The sequence below is a fragment of the Acytostelium subglobosum genome, assembly GCF_000787575.1.
Source record: "Acytostelium subglobosum LB1 DNA, scaffold: scaffold31, whole genome shotgun sequence".
In the NCBI taxonomy this organism is placed as follows: Eukaryota; Evosea; class Eumycetozoa; order Acytosteliales; family Acytosteliaceae; genus Acytostelium; species Acytostelium subglobosum.
Window position 1 is genome coordinate 259,884 of NW_012236502.1, and position 17,631 is coordinate 277,514.

General features: G+C 45.5%; 4 protein-coding genes across 4 annotated transcripts; 3 read left to right on the forward strand and 1 right to left on the reverse strand.

Moving 5' to 3' along the window:
* Window positions 1-56: 56 nt before the first annotated feature.
* SAMD00019534_112580 (hypothetical protein) lies at window positions 57-4,678 on the reverse strand (the record flags this gene model as incomplete). Its single annotated transcript, XM_012893587.1, has 2 exons — window positions 57-179; window positions 254-4,678. The coding sequence occupies 2 exons, from the start codon at window positions 4,676-4,678 to the stop codon at window positions 57-59; spliced, it is 4,548 nt and encodes a 1,515-aa protein (XP_012749041.1).
* Window positions 4,679-7,479: 2,801 nt separating this feature from the next.
* On the forward strand, window positions 7,480-10,680 carry SAMD00019534_112590 (hypothetical protein; the record flags this gene model as incomplete). Its single annotated transcript, XM_012893588.1, has 3 exons — window positions 7,480-9,886; window positions 9,958-10,155; window positions 10,229-10,680. 3 exons carry the CDS (start codon window positions 7,480-7,482, stop codon window positions 10,678-10,680), a joined length of 3,057 nt encoding a protein of 1,018 aa, XP_012749042.1.
* Window positions 10,681-11,040: 360 nt separating this feature from the next.
* On the forward strand, window positions 11,041-13,459 carry SAMD00019534_112600 (hypothetical protein; the record flags this gene model as incomplete). Its single annotated transcript, XM_012893589.1, has 5 exons — window positions 11,041-11,106; window positions 11,187-11,259; window positions 11,321-12,217; window positions 12,292-13,118; window positions 13,190-13,459. The coding sequence occupies 5 exons, from the start codon at window positions 11,041-11,043 to the stop codon at window positions 13,457-13,459; spliced, it is 2,133 nt and encodes a 710-aa protein (XP_012749043.1).
* Window positions 13,460-13,975: 516 nt separating this feature from the next.
* SAMD00019534_112610 (hypothetical protein) lies at window positions 13,976-16,498 on the forward strand (the record flags this gene model as incomplete). The annotated part of the gene is made up of 2 exons (XM_012893590.1): window positions 13,976-14,827; window positions 14,909-16,498. The coding sequence occupies 2 exons, from the start codon at window positions 13,976-13,978 to the stop codon at window positions 16,496-16,498; spliced, it is 2,442 nt and encodes an 813-aa protein (XP_012749044.1).
* Window positions 16,499-17,631: the final 1,133 nt, after the last annotated feature.

A 17,631-nucleotide genomic window follows, 5' to 3' on the forward strand; every position in this document is an offset into this window, starting at 1 on the left:
ATACAACCCGATGTCCATTTATTGTTGTGTTGTCTTATGAGCCAGCCACAGACGGATCAATCATCTCCAAAGAGCATCCTCAACTCCTCTATTCTGATCTGTTTCTTCATCTGCAATGTGTCTTGGGCCAAGTTCTTCTTGTTCTGTTGTAGTTTGAGTATCCTCTCCTCAATAGAGTCCTGATCATTTGTGATTGGTGTTATGGTTAGCTTTACAATGTTATTAAAGTGGAGTGGAATCGAGGAAAACATACCTTAATAACGAATCTAGTTACGTAGACATTCTTGTTCTGTCCAATACGATAGACTCTGTCGATGGCTTGCTCCTCAGTGGCAGGATTCCACCATGGATCGAGAAGGAATACATGTGAGGCAACGACCAGGTTGAGACCAAGACCACCAGCCTTCATCGAGATGAGGAACACCTTGACAGAGGCATCCTCCTTGAATCGCTTGATGGCTATCTCTCGCTGCTTCTGTGGCACTTTGCCATCGAGTCGAACGAATGTGATTCCACGCATCTGTAACGGTATCTCGATGAGGTCCAGCATTGAGGTCCACTGCGAGAAGATCAATGATTTGGACTCGGGGTCGTTGGTGATGACCTTGTCCAACTCTTGCAGTAGCGCATCGATCTTGGTACTGCTCTTCCAATTGTCGGCGGTCAGCTTGTTCTGTTGCAGTTGCTGACTGGCCTGATCGGTGGTTGACCTCTCAAAGCAGACAGGCTTGAGCAGGCTGTGTTGGAACTGGTTCTTGCACGTTGGACACTTGGATGTGATCACCTTGGGTGCAGGCTCCAAGAAGACTGGCGAGTGGGGTGGGGAGGTATTGTCGTTGGATGTGGTGGATGTGCTGGAGGTGGATGTGGTCTGGCCACCCTCATCCAGGACACCGATGCAGTTGGACGAGGCGCTGAGATGGTTCTGCTTCTGAGTTGGTGAGTCGTAGTGTGGCAGGCCACTCATTGATTGGTTCAGTCCAATGGCCTTGGGAAGTGGAGCGGCGGGCATTGAGAAGGTTGGCGAAGACGTGGCGTTGGTTTGATCATCGGAGCACTCCATCTGCTGGTGTTGATGGTGGGGATGACGGTCATCCTCTGGTGAAATGTACTTGAATATACAGTCTTTACAAAACAGATGGCCACAGGTGGTGAGGTAGGGTGTCTCCAGTGTCTCCATGCAAATGATGCACTCTTGGTCCTCAATCTCACGTCCAAGGATCTTCTTTAAGCGCTTGCCCAACTCGAGTGGCGTCATCTCCTCGTTGGCCTTGATGGACTCGAGGAGTTTGTTGAGCTCCTCCGACACGTCCTGTTCGATCAACGAGAACAGCTTGTCCTTTAGGATGTTCCTCACCAGGAAGGGATGGTCGCAGACCTGGCGCAGTCGAAGCAGCAGCTCCAGGATGTGGGCGTAGTTACGCAGCAGCGTGCCACTCTGGAAGAAGCTGATGAACTTGCGCTTGGAGGCGTTCCACAGCTCCTGGTAGATTTCCTGCTCCTCCTCGCTGAAGCTGTCGTGGCGCACAGTGATCATCTTGTCTGGCAGGTCCAATATAGGCGTGTTGTTCAGCTTCTGGTCCTTGACACGACGTAGCAAGATCTTTGACAATAGGATCCTGAGTCGCGAGAAGCCCTTCTCATCTCTGTTCTTGCTGGGCTTCATAATATATTGGTTCCACCAGTAGAAGTTGGAGTAGGGCTCGACGCGCAGGAAGTGCAGCAGAGAGAAGAGGTCGTCCAGCTTGTTCTGGATGGGCGTACCAGTGACGCACCATCTGATCTTGGAGTCGAGCGCACAGGCGGCCTTGGTCGTGCGTGTCAGACGCTCTTTGATCGTATGCGCCTCGTCCAGCACCACACGGAACCAACGCACGGCAAGAAGACCGCCATTATCGTACTTCTTGGAGCCACGCTTGCGCTTCTTTGCCACGATGGTGTTGGGGGAGACGCCCGCAGGCTGGACAGTGATAAGTGGCGAGAAGCCACTGCTGGCAAACATGTTGCTCGATGCGCTCTTTTGGGAGAGCTCAGAGTCGTCGTCCTTCTCGTCGGGATATTCGGCCGACAGTGTCGTGTAGGTCGAGATGACCACGTCGAACGACGACAGGAATGTGACGTCACGGTTGCGGCCTGGACCATGGTAGATGTACACGTTCAGACATGGGTCAGTGTGTGTCGTGATCTCGTTGTACCATTGTTGCAACACAGACACTGGACAGATGATCAGTGTGGTCTTTGATTGAGGGAAGTCATTGTTGTTGCTGGTGCTGGTTGATGTGCCTTGAGTTGGACTGGTTGAGGGACCGATAGGGTAGTCAGCCTCGTTGTACTTGTTGGCCAGTATGATTGAGAGAATCTCGATGGTTTTGCCCATGCCCATATCATCGCAGAGTAGGCCACCTTTGACAAACTCAATGTTCTCGTTGGTCATGCAGCCGTCCAGGTCATTGATTGAGAGATGCTCGTCAGGACTGGCCTTCTCACGATTGTACATCCACTGCAATGCCTGTCTCTGATAGTTTCGCAACGTTAGCTTCAGGCCTGTGGGACTGTCCATCTCGTCCAAGGAGTGATTGGTGTAAAAGTCCTCAATCCTCTGTTTGAATATGGTCTCCATTGACTTGCCCAATACATCACTGCTGCCACGCAGTGCGCCTGATGGTGTAAGGTTGCGTGAGCTCGACAAGAAGTCCAAGCTGACATTGAGACTGGAGTTGGAGCCGCCCAGGCTTTGTTGCGACAGTTGCAACTCGCTGCCACTGCTAAACAATGCCGATGTGGACGTGGGCAATGAGGCGAATGAGGATGAGGGCGAGTAAAGAGAGAGCGGGGTGATGACAGAGGAGAGTGATGTGTTGGGAGAGAGTCCCGCCAGTGAGGAGTTTGATGATGACGAGAAGTTGTGGTAGTTGAGTGGTGCCTGTTGTGGCGATAGCATGGATGGCTGATATACGTTGTTGTTGGGTGCTGTGGCAATGTTCAATTCGAGTCCAAGTTGTAGCCAAGCCTTGGCCAGGATGTGCTCGCGTGACATGACATACTCCTTTCGCACTCCATTGTAGAATCGCATCTCTAGCTCGAGTTGACCAGCCTTGATGTTGGAGCCAACAATGGTGCACTCCATCTGAATGTAGTTGTTCTCCATCAGCAATGACATCCACCATGACAGCGTCTGAGGGAGTGTAGCCAATAATGACTCGTTGGACGACTCAACGTGCGCAAACAGTCTGACCATGGCCGATGGCGACTCGGAGCTCTTGACAACGCGCAGGGTTGCCGGGCTGGGCACTCTGAGTCTTAGAAGCAGGTTGTGATCGCTGCAAGTGAGGTCCACGGTGTAGACGCCTAGATAACTATCCTTGCACATCATTGGCGCCATGATCGAGGCGACTAGCGGGGAGGACGGAGACTTGTTCGTGAACTGCTGGTATTGTGATGTCCAGAGCTGTGAACATTGTGCCACGTCATGCATAGGGAATGGACTACCACTGCTGCTGTTGCTTATGGTGTTGATGCTGAGTGCCTGGAACACGGGCGACGAGGTTGACGCGGCAACTGAGTTCATGGGCGGTGTGACAAAGATGTTGGCTGGCTGCGCGGGCACGACCAGCGATGGCGTTTGGGTTGGTGTTGGCGTTGATGTTGATTGTGGAAGGAGTAATGACGAGTGATGGAGCGTGGATGACAGGTCCATGTTTAGCGATGATTGTAAATGATTGAAACTGCCACTGAGACTGTCTCCAAGTGAATGTGCGTTGATGTTACTGTTGTTATTATTGTTGTTTGTGAAGCTTATTAGTTCGTTATATATGCTGTTCAGGTTGCCGCTGATCGAGTCGGCTGTTGATGGTGTTGGTTGATGGGAGTGCTGTTGTTGTGGTTGTTGTTGATGATGATGTTGTGGCAGGAGATATTGGCTGCCACTGGCGAATGATGGATGGTCGGTGAGATTTGTAGGAGGAGAGTTGTTGGGAGACGAGGGGATGCTTGAGGTGTTTCCAAAGTCAAAGAGGTCGAATGTACGACCTGGCGTAGTTGGTTGCGATGGCGAGAGTGGCACGTTCACTGGTGGCGACAGCGGCGACGACGAGTCCTGCACCACCAATTGCATTTGATTGTTGTGTACATGCTGCATCATTGTCGTCGTCGGCGGTGACATGTATTGCGTGGCGGGTGCATGTGATGGTGAGGCAACAGATGTCGCACTGCTGGGAGGTGCACCAAACAGATGTGATGATGACGACAACAGTGAAGTGGACAATGGTGCCGCTGCGGCTGTAGTCTTTGATGACTTGGCCGCCTTTTTCAGTCTCTTTGTCGGTTCATTATTTGATGCATTGGATTGATCCCCAAACAATGATGATGAATGTGATGCAAATGAGTTATTGACCATTAATGTTGGTGGAGGTACATTGTTATAGTTCTGTTGTTGTTGTTGTTGGGGTTGCTGTGATTGTGGCATTGGCTGTGGAGGTAATGTCGGTGAATTATATATGTACTGTTGTTGTTGTGGTTGTTGTTGCGCTCCATTATATATTGTTTGTTGAGGTAATGTCTGTTGCTGTAGCTGTTGTTGCTGTTGTTGCTGATTCTGTTGTTGTAGTTGTTGTAATTGATTTGACAACTGTGATGTGAGTAGATTGAAATTGTTATTATACTCCATTGCATATATCATTTCAATCTATAAGTAGTGTAGTGTAAGATAGTCCAAGTTAGTAACATTATTCATTGTCAATGCATGCATGACACTAGACACGAACATGTATCAATCATTCAATCAATCAATCAATCAATCCATTCAATCGATAGTTTATATATTCAAGTCGGCACTGACTGACTGATAGTAATATGATATTGAAGTAGTAATACACTTAAATATGTAATAAATAATAATTATATATATATACAGATATACACAGACAGATGACAAAATGAAAGAGTGATGTGAAGTGTGACAATGTTTGCGATGATGATTCGATTCGGAATTGGATTGAGCTAGTGAAAGATGTGATGGTGCAAGATGGGGGTGGGTGATTGTTGTTTCGGTTGGTTTGTCAAAGTGTGCAAAATGAGGGAATGTGCATTGTTGGCACCTATCCAATGTGAATGTCACTTACATTAGGAATGATGCCACTCAAAAGTAATAATAATATCTGTGTTTGTAAGTTACTGCTTTCTTATCTTTTAAAGAATCCTATTTATAGTCTATCTTTGAATCCTAATTTGTATTTGATTAATCGTTAGGACATGTTAGATCAATATTAACAACAACACAACAAAGATTGAGTACATACTTGATGAACTTATTGAATGAATAAATGAATGAATGAATGAATGAATGAAAGTTATACAAGTATTGTTTTAATCAATGATGTATATGTTGGGTAAGAGACACTTGATGGACGTTTCAAGATATCCTTTGCCCTTAAAACTAGTAAGTTAACAATTCATGTAACATTTAGAAGTTGACGATCATCATAGGTCAATGTGAGTTAGTTGGTTCGGGTAGGAACTGAATGGGTATGATGTGTGAGTTAGTCAGCCCAGATAGTCTAGTCCAGTTTGTTGGTATGGTATCATGACCAAGAGATAGAGAGATCTTGATCTGATTTCTTTGATTTTCCTGTCCTTTCGGACATGGACGCTTCTTATGCCAAGGTGTCTCTGAAGCAACATTAGTAAATTCACCTAAGTGTTGAATGGGAAACACTGACCAAAATCAATCACCTATGAATCCACACTCAAAGCCTCTCATCGTTCACCGAATTTTATTAAGTTTTTGCCACATTCCATCAAAAACAGTAATCTAGGAACATAGATAGTTTTTTTTTTTTATGGATTGATGGGTGGCTGCAAACAAGTTGGCATCGGCTGGTAATCCTACTTCACAACACGTGTTTGTTTGAATTCCAAGTTAAATGGCGCCTCTCTCTTTGATATAACCCATTTGACTTGGTCAACTTGTGAACATCATCAAGCGAAGTACTTCATTATTCAGGTCATCTTGACATAATCGAATGAATGAAGTTGAAGTTGAACTACAATGAAATGAATAAAGTTCAAGTCTATTATTATCTACACACACTCACACACAGAGTCATGATCAACAACAACAACAACAATAACAAACAGTATCAATAACCCACTAACAACAACCAACCCACCACACATCTCGACCACTCGAATGAATGAATGAATGAATGAATGAAATGATCAGGTGACTTGATGGTCATGGCATCCCACCCTTAGATGTAAATGTGGTGGTGTGTTATTCCTTAGTTGAAGGGTCAGCGTTATGATAAGTTAACGACTGACTGCACCTATACTTATAACAACCAAACCCCACTACTACCATGAGATGTTGTACTACTCACTTTAGGTATAATCTCTACTACCTCTCTTAATTCTATTGTTAATGTTGTTGATGTTGATGTTGAATGTGATTGATGGGTGTGGGAGGAGAGAGGAGGAGGGTCTTAATCATCAAACAAGGAGTGAGGTGGATGTTGGAGCGTGTCCAACAACAACATCAATCAATCAATCCGTCCCTCACTCACATGATCATCAGAGCGCGACAATCAATCAATAAATCAATCAATCCACTAATCTATACTTATACACTCTCCACTCTCTCTTTATATTCGTCCTTCCCACCCTTTGTTGCCAGCCCATTTGTCAACAACATCACCGTCCATCCATCGCTCTTCACTCCATCACTCCATCCATCATACATCCATCCCTTAATTAATCAAATCCATTCATTCCCAGCTCCCCAATCCTATACTTTATTGCATTGTTTTAAACTGTAGAGTTGACAAGTTATACTCAACTGATTGGTTGGTCAACACGTACCCGCTGTCATCTCTGTCCAGTCCATCCATCAATCCATCACTCTGTCCATTGAATCAATCAATCAATCATTCAATCTCAGTCCCAACCTCAAAGACAGACAGACATCTATTCAGATAAACATATCTCTCAATCAAACAATCAAATAATGAGTTGGACAGCATCAAAGCTTTCAAAACTTCCAGATGCGACATTGTCAGTGCACTCATTGTCAGGCACGATCTCTGGTGATAGGGACATAGTACTATTTGGTGGATATGACTTTGTCAACGACAAATTGTCCAACAACACTATTGTACTTAATACAGGTTGGTACAGTCCAAGCACTCAATCAATCAGGTGATATCAATTCCCTAACATCCATCATTCAATCAATACTTAGCTCATCCAAATGGATTTACCAAGCCTCATACACTGGGCGTGCCGCCACCCCCGTGTTCAGGCCACACGGCAACACAGATTGGAAGAAAGATGTTTGTGTTTGGCGGCCAGACAGATACATCGCAGTTAAATGACATGTATCAATTCAACACAAATAATTATTCATGGTCCAGACCCAAGGTGTCAGGTGAGCCCCCAACACCGCGATCAGGCCATACAGCATCATACATATTCGACAGTTATATAATGATATTCGGTGGTGTCAACAAGTCAACTCCACTCAACGACATACATCTATTCCATACCGAACGAAATCAATGGTCTAAACTAGCTCCGGGCGCGTCAATACTCGATCAGACGACACCCTCCTCGATCAACCATAATGACACATCCGAACCATCACCAACGACAAGAGGTCGTTCTGCAACAATATCACACCCTTCGACACCTGTCACAGAGTCTGGTCACCCCTTCAAGCAAGCAGTCCATTCAGCCGCAGGTGGAAACTCACCGCGCAGTCACCATTCGCCAATCGTCCACCTTATCAATCGATCACCTCTGGCGGCACAACAACAACTACTTCCACCAATTGGCGGTACCACGGCAACAACAACTTCAACTACATCATCGACATCATCGCCAACAAAGTCAATCACCAACGCCACAAACTTAGTGTACCCAACACCAAGATCCAATCATACATGTACCATTGTTGGTTCAAAGGCATTCATATTTGGTGGATATAATGGTGAACAGTTGTTGAATGATCTGTATGTTTTGAACTTGGAGACATTGGAATGGACATTAGTAGAGTTGCAGGGCGATGCCCCATCGCCAAGATGTGGACACTCAGCCGTGGCCATCGGCACAAAGATATATATAATCGGTGGCAGCTTGATTGGTGTTGGCAATCCGATGCAATCATCAACAGATCCAGATATTTATATATTGGACACGGAGTATTTGACATGGACATTGATCAAGACACATGGATCTACACCATCACCGAGATATGGACATGTGTGTCTGGCAATATCAAGTAGATTGATCATCATTGGTGGTGCAGAGAATTCCAACAACAAGAAGTCACAGATATGTACCATGTACCATGTGTTGGAGACTCTCAAGTTGGTGTTCAAGACGCCTTCCAGGAACCTGTTAAATCGCAATAACTCATCATCACTGAGTTTGAACTCCAAGCGACTTCAAACATCTCTTGTCAACTTGTTCAAGGCTGCATCATCATCACCTTCGACCACGCCAGAAGTCATTGACCCGGCCACTTGCACATTGAGTCCAGGATTGGCCAATGATCGACTTCCCAGTCCAGGTGGAAGGGTATCTGGGTTCAAGCCACCATTGTCATCTTCATTGAACATATCACCAAGTCCATCAGTGGCACTATCACTCAATCAACTTGATATTGCCAGTCCCAGTCCAGGTAGTAGTGAGCCAACAATGCACTCCAACATGGTATCATCGCCAAGTGAGTGTGATATTCCAGCCATTGCCATTGGTGAATGCTGCTCATCGACCGCATGCCATCTACGATATAGTGTAATGCGTGATCTCTACCTCGAGAGCAAACAGATGTACAAAGAGGAGTTGGAGAGAAGATTGAAGTTGGAACAAATCATCGAGTCATCAATGCGCAATGTCAAGACCAGTGGCAGTGGCAGTGGCACACCAATCAAGAATCAGCAGGTGATGGAGATGTATGTGGATGACTTTGCCAGAGAGCTGAGTAGATATGAGAAGAGATTGAAGTGGGAGGAGATGGCCAAGCGTGAGACGAGACAACAGTTGGTCAATCTACGCGCCAAGTTTGAAGTCCTGTCAAACTCTGTTGGTGGCATACCATCATCATCATTACTCTCTGATTCAATGAGTGATATTAGTGATAACAGCATGGATTCCAGGTCCAACAAGTGTATCGAGGTCGATCCCGAGGACATTAGCATCGATGGACCATTCAACTCTACACCGAACTTGGCAACAGCAGAGTCCAATGTGACACCAGGTGTCAAGCGCACTCTAACGGCCAACTCATTGCATCAACGATCGTCATCACATCCAATCCAGTTCCTCAATGGTCTCAAGAAGAAGGAGAAAGAGAAGGAGAAGGAGAAGGAGAAGGAGAAGGAGAAGGATGTTGGTAGCAAGTCACCATCAGAGACACCCAAGAGTGGACACAATCATATATTGAAGTTCCTCAAATCAAAGAAGGGCAATCGTAACTCGGTACAATTCGATCGTACTCCAGTGACCATGGTGGAGGATGATCAGGATCCAGTGATAGTTATCAGTCCAATGAATGGACATAGATCACCGATCAAGGAAGAGTCGTCATCATCATCCAATGACGAGTCATCAACATTCATGGATGGATCATCAGTGTCATCAGTGCTAGACGATGCACATAGTGATAATGGTGCCGACAAGAAGTCCAGAAGGAAACAATTATCACAATCACTCAAGAGTATATTGACAACATCAAACAACAACAAGGTTGAGAAGGAGGTCGAAGAGAAGAAGAAGGACAAAGACAAGAGGATAAGCATGAAGCTCAAGATCTTTGGTTCAAAGTCCAAAGAGACCATCCCATTCCGTATCGAGATATTTGACAAGCTCATCAGTCACCTGGAGGCGAATGGTAAATATTCAAATTAATCATGGAACTATCCCACCCATCACTCATACTAACATACCATCATATATATATAGCCATTGAGATAGAGGGTATATTCAGGATGTCTGGCAACATGGATACAGTGAGACATATTGTAAAGTCATTTACACAACAGGAACCAAATCTCAACTATGAGGTACACAATATCTCCAATGCACTCAAGCATTACCTGAGAGCACTCGATCCTCCACTGATACCCTATGACTTCTTCATTCCAATGTTGGATGCATGGAGTATGTATCCATCCCAACATTCACTCACTCCTGTCAATCAATCATACTAACTTCCAAATTTTTGATCAAACAGAGAATGAAGATGCAGAGACTATTAGGAATATATGTTGGAAGATACCGACTGCCAATAGATTGGTATTGAATAACTTGGTGGCATTGTTGGTCAAGATTGCACAGAGATGTGATGTGAACAAGATGGACACAAAGAATCTTAGTATTGTATTTGGGCCAACCATTATGAGACCAAGGATACAGACACTGGATAGAATGGAATTGATGAGTGAGACACAGATACAATGTGGAATCATGCAGACTCTCATAGAAGACTTTGCCTACATCTTTGAAGAGACGCCACAATGTCTGCCACAGTCATTCACGCATGCAGACTGTGCCGAGAAAGCCAACTTTGAGCGAGTTGAGTTAGAGATTGACTCGACAACCACTCCATTCTCATCATCACCATCACCATCATCCCAACTATCAACTAGCTTGCCTCAGTTCATTGATAACATATCTGTACAATGAATGAATACATATATTATATTATATTATAACTATTATTATCTCTTCCCCCATGCAAAGGTGATATGTTGGGGAAGTGATCCAAGGGGTCAATTTCAAGGTTGTGTTCGAATAAGCGAGGGGTCATCTCAAATTCAAATAATTTCAGCCATCAACAACGCTGTTGGGAAGTGTGAAGTGGTCTTTGATCACATGATGGTTTACCCCCAAACAATCACTTTTCTACACTTAATTATATTCATTTCATTGTATTAATACACATAAATATTATCACTTACCTCCTTTATTAATGATCACGAGGAACCAAGAATCAATCATTCAATCGATCAATCAAATCAATCAAATCAATCAAATCAATCATAAATGAATAACATCAAACAACAACTTACAAATAGGAAGAAGGTTACGCCTGGTGATGAGTTATATAGAGTGTGTATTCAATGATTGATGATTTGGACCAAGAATGATCACTAACTCAATCACTCAATCAATCAATCAATCAATTCCAGACCATCCTAAGCCACTCTGATACATTGGATGAACTTCAAAAGAATTTCGAAAGACAACAACAACAATTCTTTAGTATGTTTGATTGACCATCGCGATCCAGCAACACACTGACTAATCACCCAATCATAAATAGCATCCGCCACTCAGTCCAAACAACTTGCCGATGCATTGAAGAGGTATGGTGAGACGGCATCAGGTTTCAACTCGAGGATACCATTGCATGATTGTATGCAACGTGCATCAGAGTGGCAGAACTCATTGAGTGATTGCTTCAATCATCTTGGCAATGTCCTATATGATAGGACCACACAGCCACTCAAAGAGACCATCAGAATCCAGGTCGATGTCGTGAAGGATGCCAAACACAAGCTGAAAAAGCTGACGCCAACTGGCGACGTAAACACCACCACTGGCGGCGGCGCAAGCAGCCAGCCAACCAGTCCACCAACATCGTCGGCACTCAAGAGCACGCCAGACAGCAAGCGCGAACAGGACATATACGATAGAGCACGCAAGGAGACTGCGCTATTATATGGCGACTCGGAGCTGGCGCTGGAGAACTCGGCCATCCAGACAATACTCTCGGCCTACGAGGCCTACTCCGACTTTTTCCAAAAGGGTGCCTTCCAAATGGCACGCATCAAGGTGGACATTGACAACTATCGCAAGGTGATACTCGAGACGAATAGAGTGGCCGCAAAACTGCGTAACTATATCCCGCGCAAGACATTTGGAGTCAAGTTGGAGGAGGTGTTTGCACGCGAGTCAACAAGACCCATTCCAGTGTTCCTCGAGGAGATCTTCCAATACCTGGAGAAGAGTGCACCAGCCATCGAGGGCATATTCCGAGTTGGCGCAGGCAAGTCATCAATAGAGATGTTACAACAGAAGATTGAGATGAGTCAACCCTTGGACCTACACACAATCCTCGATCCTCATGTCGTCTCCTCCGTCCTCAAACTATTCTTCCGCTCACTACCCGAGCCTGTAGTCCACTACACCATATACCAACATTACCTCTCTGTATCAAGTATGTATACCTAGACCCTCGACCCTCGCCTAACCCTCAACCTAACCCTAACCCTCGACCCTGGCCACTTCCAGAACTACCATCATCCGAACATATTCCTCAATTGAGAAGACTAGTGTCTTCATTACCAGTGGCCAACCAGGTCATCTTGCGCAATGTACTATCATTGTGCAACACTATTAGACAGAGCAAGGAGGTGACAAAGATGGATGTGAACAACTTGGCGGTGGTGTTGGGACCGGCTCTGCTTGAGCCAATACCCAACCTCACAGTGGAGGATATTCAGAAGCCAGAGACATTCGCAGAGTTCAACGCATTGTTCATCCTCATGATTGAGAACCATCATTCAATCTTCCCATCACAATCAGTCAACAGCGAGCTGTCTGGCCGCATCAGAGCGTTCACCGAGTCGGTGATCCCACCCAAGCTCAACTCAGAGCTGTCACGCTCCAACCAAGACCTGAGCAGACCAATACTCCTGTCACCTCCCATCAAGTCCGCCACACTGGTACAGCAACAACACCTTGCACCATCCACTGCCGTACTAGAGACATCTGCAACAACACCATCATCAATGCTCTCTGGCACCACATCACCAATGAGATTCAATACTCCTCGTAGTGCAATTGGCAGTCCAGAGCATAATAGTAGCTATCATATCTCATTGACACCAGACTCGAGTCATCATGGAGCAGGTGGTGGTGGCAATCATACATCACCCAATCGAAAGAAGAGTATGATGCTCTCACGACAAGGCAGTGACTTCCTCAAACCAATCGACATGCAGATACACTTTATGAACATCACCAGCAACTTCACACGTCTCAAGACCATCGTAGACAACACCAACTCCACCGAACAAGGTATCCACCTCATCAAACTATTCAAGAAGTTATCAGATGTATGTTATATCCATCACATTACATTGATTGATTGATTGTTTAACTAACATGCTCAAATACAACAACTTAGATATCTATATCGATACAGAAGATTACAAGGTTTGCATTTACGAGAGATAGACCGGTGATTGATCAAGCTGATGATAAGTTGACAAAGGCAAAGAAGACATTGGTATATACTTATGAGAACAATATTGACTTGATCAAAGATGCCAAAGACATTTATGAATCATGTGAAGACATCAATGTATCCAAAGAACTTGAACGTTTCGTCGCACAATTCGACACATGTATCCTAGAAGAGTTGGATGCAATGAACAAACAACTACAACAACAATAGTAATAATAATATAAGTATATACATTGTAATAATAAATATTATATTAATTAATGAATGAATCGACGAATGTTCCATCCTGGACTCAGATTATTGAGATCTTGATCTCAACGGCAACAAACAGAAAAAAGTGAACGTTACGCGGGTTTTTTGAACAATTTCTCACATGTTTAATAATTTAAATAGTTTTAAATGCATTCGGTCGTGTGGTTGAGGTTGAAACAAACAACAACAAACAATAAAGTCGAAACAATTGACACACTAACCACTTCACATTCAAATCCCACACCTGTGAGGTAAGTTATCTCTCTGTCTATTTACATATTTATTTATCTCTATCTTACCTTCGAATCATCAATAATCAATTATTATTATTAATATTAATATTGGACAACATCAATCAATCAATCAATTATAAATATTTCAAATTTACTAACTGTAATCATTCAATCAATCAATCAACTTATAAATAATAATAACAAACAAATAATTAGATATATAGATAGTTAGTAAAGCTATATGCCAATTGAAAAATCAAAAGAGAATGATGGTAGTCCCCTGAACAATTTCTCAGGGCTCACCATCTCAAACGAGGGTAGTTCAAAGAATCAACAATCTGCGAATAACAGCCAATCTCAACAGCCTACCTCAACATCATCCACCGGCTCCCCTGCTCCTTCAGGTGGCTCTAGTGGTAGCAGCAGCAGCAGCATCGGCACCGGCCAGCCGTACGTCCCCCCCGCACGCCGTCAGCGTGAGTTCCAGCATCAACAGCAACGCGAGCTCCGTGGTAGTGGTGGTGATGTGAGACGTGACAACAACCGTGGTGACAACTATCGCGACAACCGCGACAGCCGTGACAACCGCGATGCTGGCCGTGACAGCCGTGACCGTGACAACAACCGTGTTGGTGGTGACCAACCTCGCGAGGACCGTCGTGACAGCCGTGACCGTTCCGCTGATGTCGCCCCAGCCCCCACCAGCGATGCCCCCCGCGACACTCGTGATGTTCGCGACTCCCGTGACAACCGTGATGACAATCGTGTCGCCGATTTCCGTGACGACCCAAGAGACTTCCGTGACAACCGTGATGCCCGTGACTACCGTGATGACTATCGTGGTGGCGGCGGCCGTGGTGGTGGCGGTGACTTCTACAACAAATCACCAGCTGGTTACAGAAACGACCGTGGTTGGTCGAACGATGGACCTCGTGGTGGTGGCGGCGGCTATGGATCTTCATCCTATGGTCGCAACTCTGCCTTTGGAGGTGGCAGAGGTGGTGGTGGCTTTGGAAAGGGCAGACCACAAATCGAGCGCTACTTTGACAAGTGGAACTCCTTCCGTGATTCAAGAGTTCACAAGGAGATTAAGGTATGTTTAAAACAAACAATCAGTCTCACTCTTCACAACTGATCAGCCAACTAACAAACAATATTTTAACAACAAAAACAGAGAGAAGACTTCACTGAGTTGGATGAGAAGCAGGCAGAGGAGATCTTCAAGGGCAACGCAAACCATGGTTTGGACTTTGATGCCTACGATGATGATGACATCTCCATTGATACCTCTGAGCACATCTGTGCACCATTGAACTCCTTCATGGATGTTGATCTTGGTGATGTCCTCTTCAGGAACATCAAGTACGCCAAGTACACCAAGCCAACCCCAGTCCAGAAGAGTGCCCTACCAATCATCATGAAGGACCGTGATCTCATGGCCTGTGCCCAAACCGGTTCCGGAAAGACCGCAGCCTTCCTTCTGCCAATCATCTCTGGCATCCTCCTTGACGGAGCCCCAGAGCCAATGGCCCCATACCGTCCAGGAGTCCCCCGTCCCGTCCGTCCCCGTGCCCTCGTCCTTGCCCCAACCAGAGAGCTGGCCCAGCAAATCTATGAGGAGTCTGTCAAGTTCTCCTACTCGTCCCCAGTCGCCTCTGTCGTCGTGTACGGTGGTGCTGAGATCAATCAGCAGATTGCCGAGCTCGACCGTGGCTGTGACATCTTGGTTGCCACCACTGGTCGTCTCGTCGACTTCCTTTCCCGTGGAAGAGTGTCCCTCTCCCAAGTCAAGTACCTTGTACTCGATGAGGCCGATCGTATGCTTGATATGGGTTTCGAGCCACAGATCCGTCAGATCATCCAGGACAACGACATGCCAGGCACTCGTGACCGTCAGACACTGATGTTCTCTGCAACGTTCCCCAAGCCAATCCAGAACCTCGCCTCTGAGTTCTTGAACAACTACATCTTCCTCAAGGTTGGAGTTATCGGTACCACCCAGAACATTACTCAGCGCATTGAGTACGTCCAGGAGGATGAGAAGAACAGCTACTTGCTCGACTTCTTGTCCACTCTCAAGTCGGACGCCCTCACTCTGATCTTTGTCGAGACCAAGCGCCAGTGTGACTCGTTGACCTACTTCCTCAACTCCAAGCAGTTCCCATCGATCTGCATTCACGGAGATCTCAGCCAGTATGAGAGAGAGAGCGCACTCAACAGCTTCCGTAACGGCCAAACCCCTTACTTGGTTGCCACTGATGTCGCCTCCAGAGGACTCCACATTCCAAACGTTCTCTACGTCATCAACTTTGACCTGCCAACCGACATTGACGTCTACGTCCATCGTATCGGTCGTACCGGTCGTGCTGGAAAGAAGGGATCTGCTATCTCCTTCTACAATGAGAAGAACAAGTCCGTTGCCTCTGACTTGGTCAACCTCATGAGAAAGTCCAACCAGGACGTCCCAGACTGGTTCGAGCGCACAACCTTCTCATCCTACGGCAAGCCCAAGCACACTCCTCCCCAGAAGTCGAGATTCAACGACTCTCCATTCAGCAGAGGTGGTGGCTACCGTGGTGGTGGCGGCGGCGGTGGCGGTGGTGGTAACGATGACCGCTTTGGTGATAGCCGTGGAAGCGGCGGTGGCGGTGGTGGTCGTAGCGACAGCAGAAGAGGAGGTGGTGGCGGCGGCGGTGGTGGTGGTCATGGTGATGACTGGAGCAGCCATCACAACTACTTCAACAATGGAGGACAATACCATTAATACTTTTAAGAATAAATCCGTTCTTTGTTTCCCCTCGTCCAAAATTTAACTCTTTGTATCATTCCTTTATTCATTATTAGTTGGTTGGTTTTCTGGCTCTGATCATCACTGCACTGGGGCTGACCTTTGTTCCAATGTCTGGTCCACACCCAAGGAACTTCTCAAGGATCAATCCACTATCAATACACGAGTTGATGTAGCTGGCTGATGTGTAGTGATACCTGGTGAGAGGACAACCTTCCATCCAAATGGATGTTCTTTGATCCTCCACCAAGTAGTTGTGCACAGGTATTACTGGATGTCCATCAACTTCCATATAGTCATCGAATCGGATGTTGGCTGATCTAAGAGGGTTGCTCCATACGGGCATAAAAGATACCACCTGGTTTCATAGACTTGGCGATTTTGTTCATCATTGATTGAAGGTCTGAGATATAGTGCATACCAAACTGGGAATGCACAACGTCGTATCTATTCATCGGTAGGTCAAGCTTCTCGATGTCTGACACCTTGAATACAAGTCGTGGTTCTTTGTTGGAATTCTTGATTGCTTTGTCAATCATCATTGAAGAGATATCGAAACCATCAACCAGAGCAACACCCTTTGGAAGACATCTTCTACCAAAAGAACCGTCACCACATGCCAGGTCCAACACTGTTGCATCCTTTACATCTGGAACTAATTGGAATAGAGTATCATACACTTTTGAAAGACCTGGATACACCTTATGAATCTGTTCAAAACTAAAGAATTTTATATCATCATATTGATTAATTTGGTTGTCGTTCATTCTAAATATTAATAATTTGGAAAAGGATAGATAATTATAATTATAATAAAATATATTTCAGAAACATTAATAATAACTTGGAAACAGTGGCCAGAAATTAATGTTACATCACCTCTCGCATCATCATCTTCACCTTTACAAACTCGAGTATACAGCATCCAACTGAGGTGCAGAGGGGGGGACAGGGATATATCCTTCAATCTTGGAGGGGAGTATAATGGGGGGAGGGGGGGGGCATGTGGAATCGCAATTCAATTGATGAAGTGATCCAAAACAGCAGCTTGAGTATTGGAAGAAGATATACCCTCACCTCAATACATATTACTACACCTCTTAAATCAA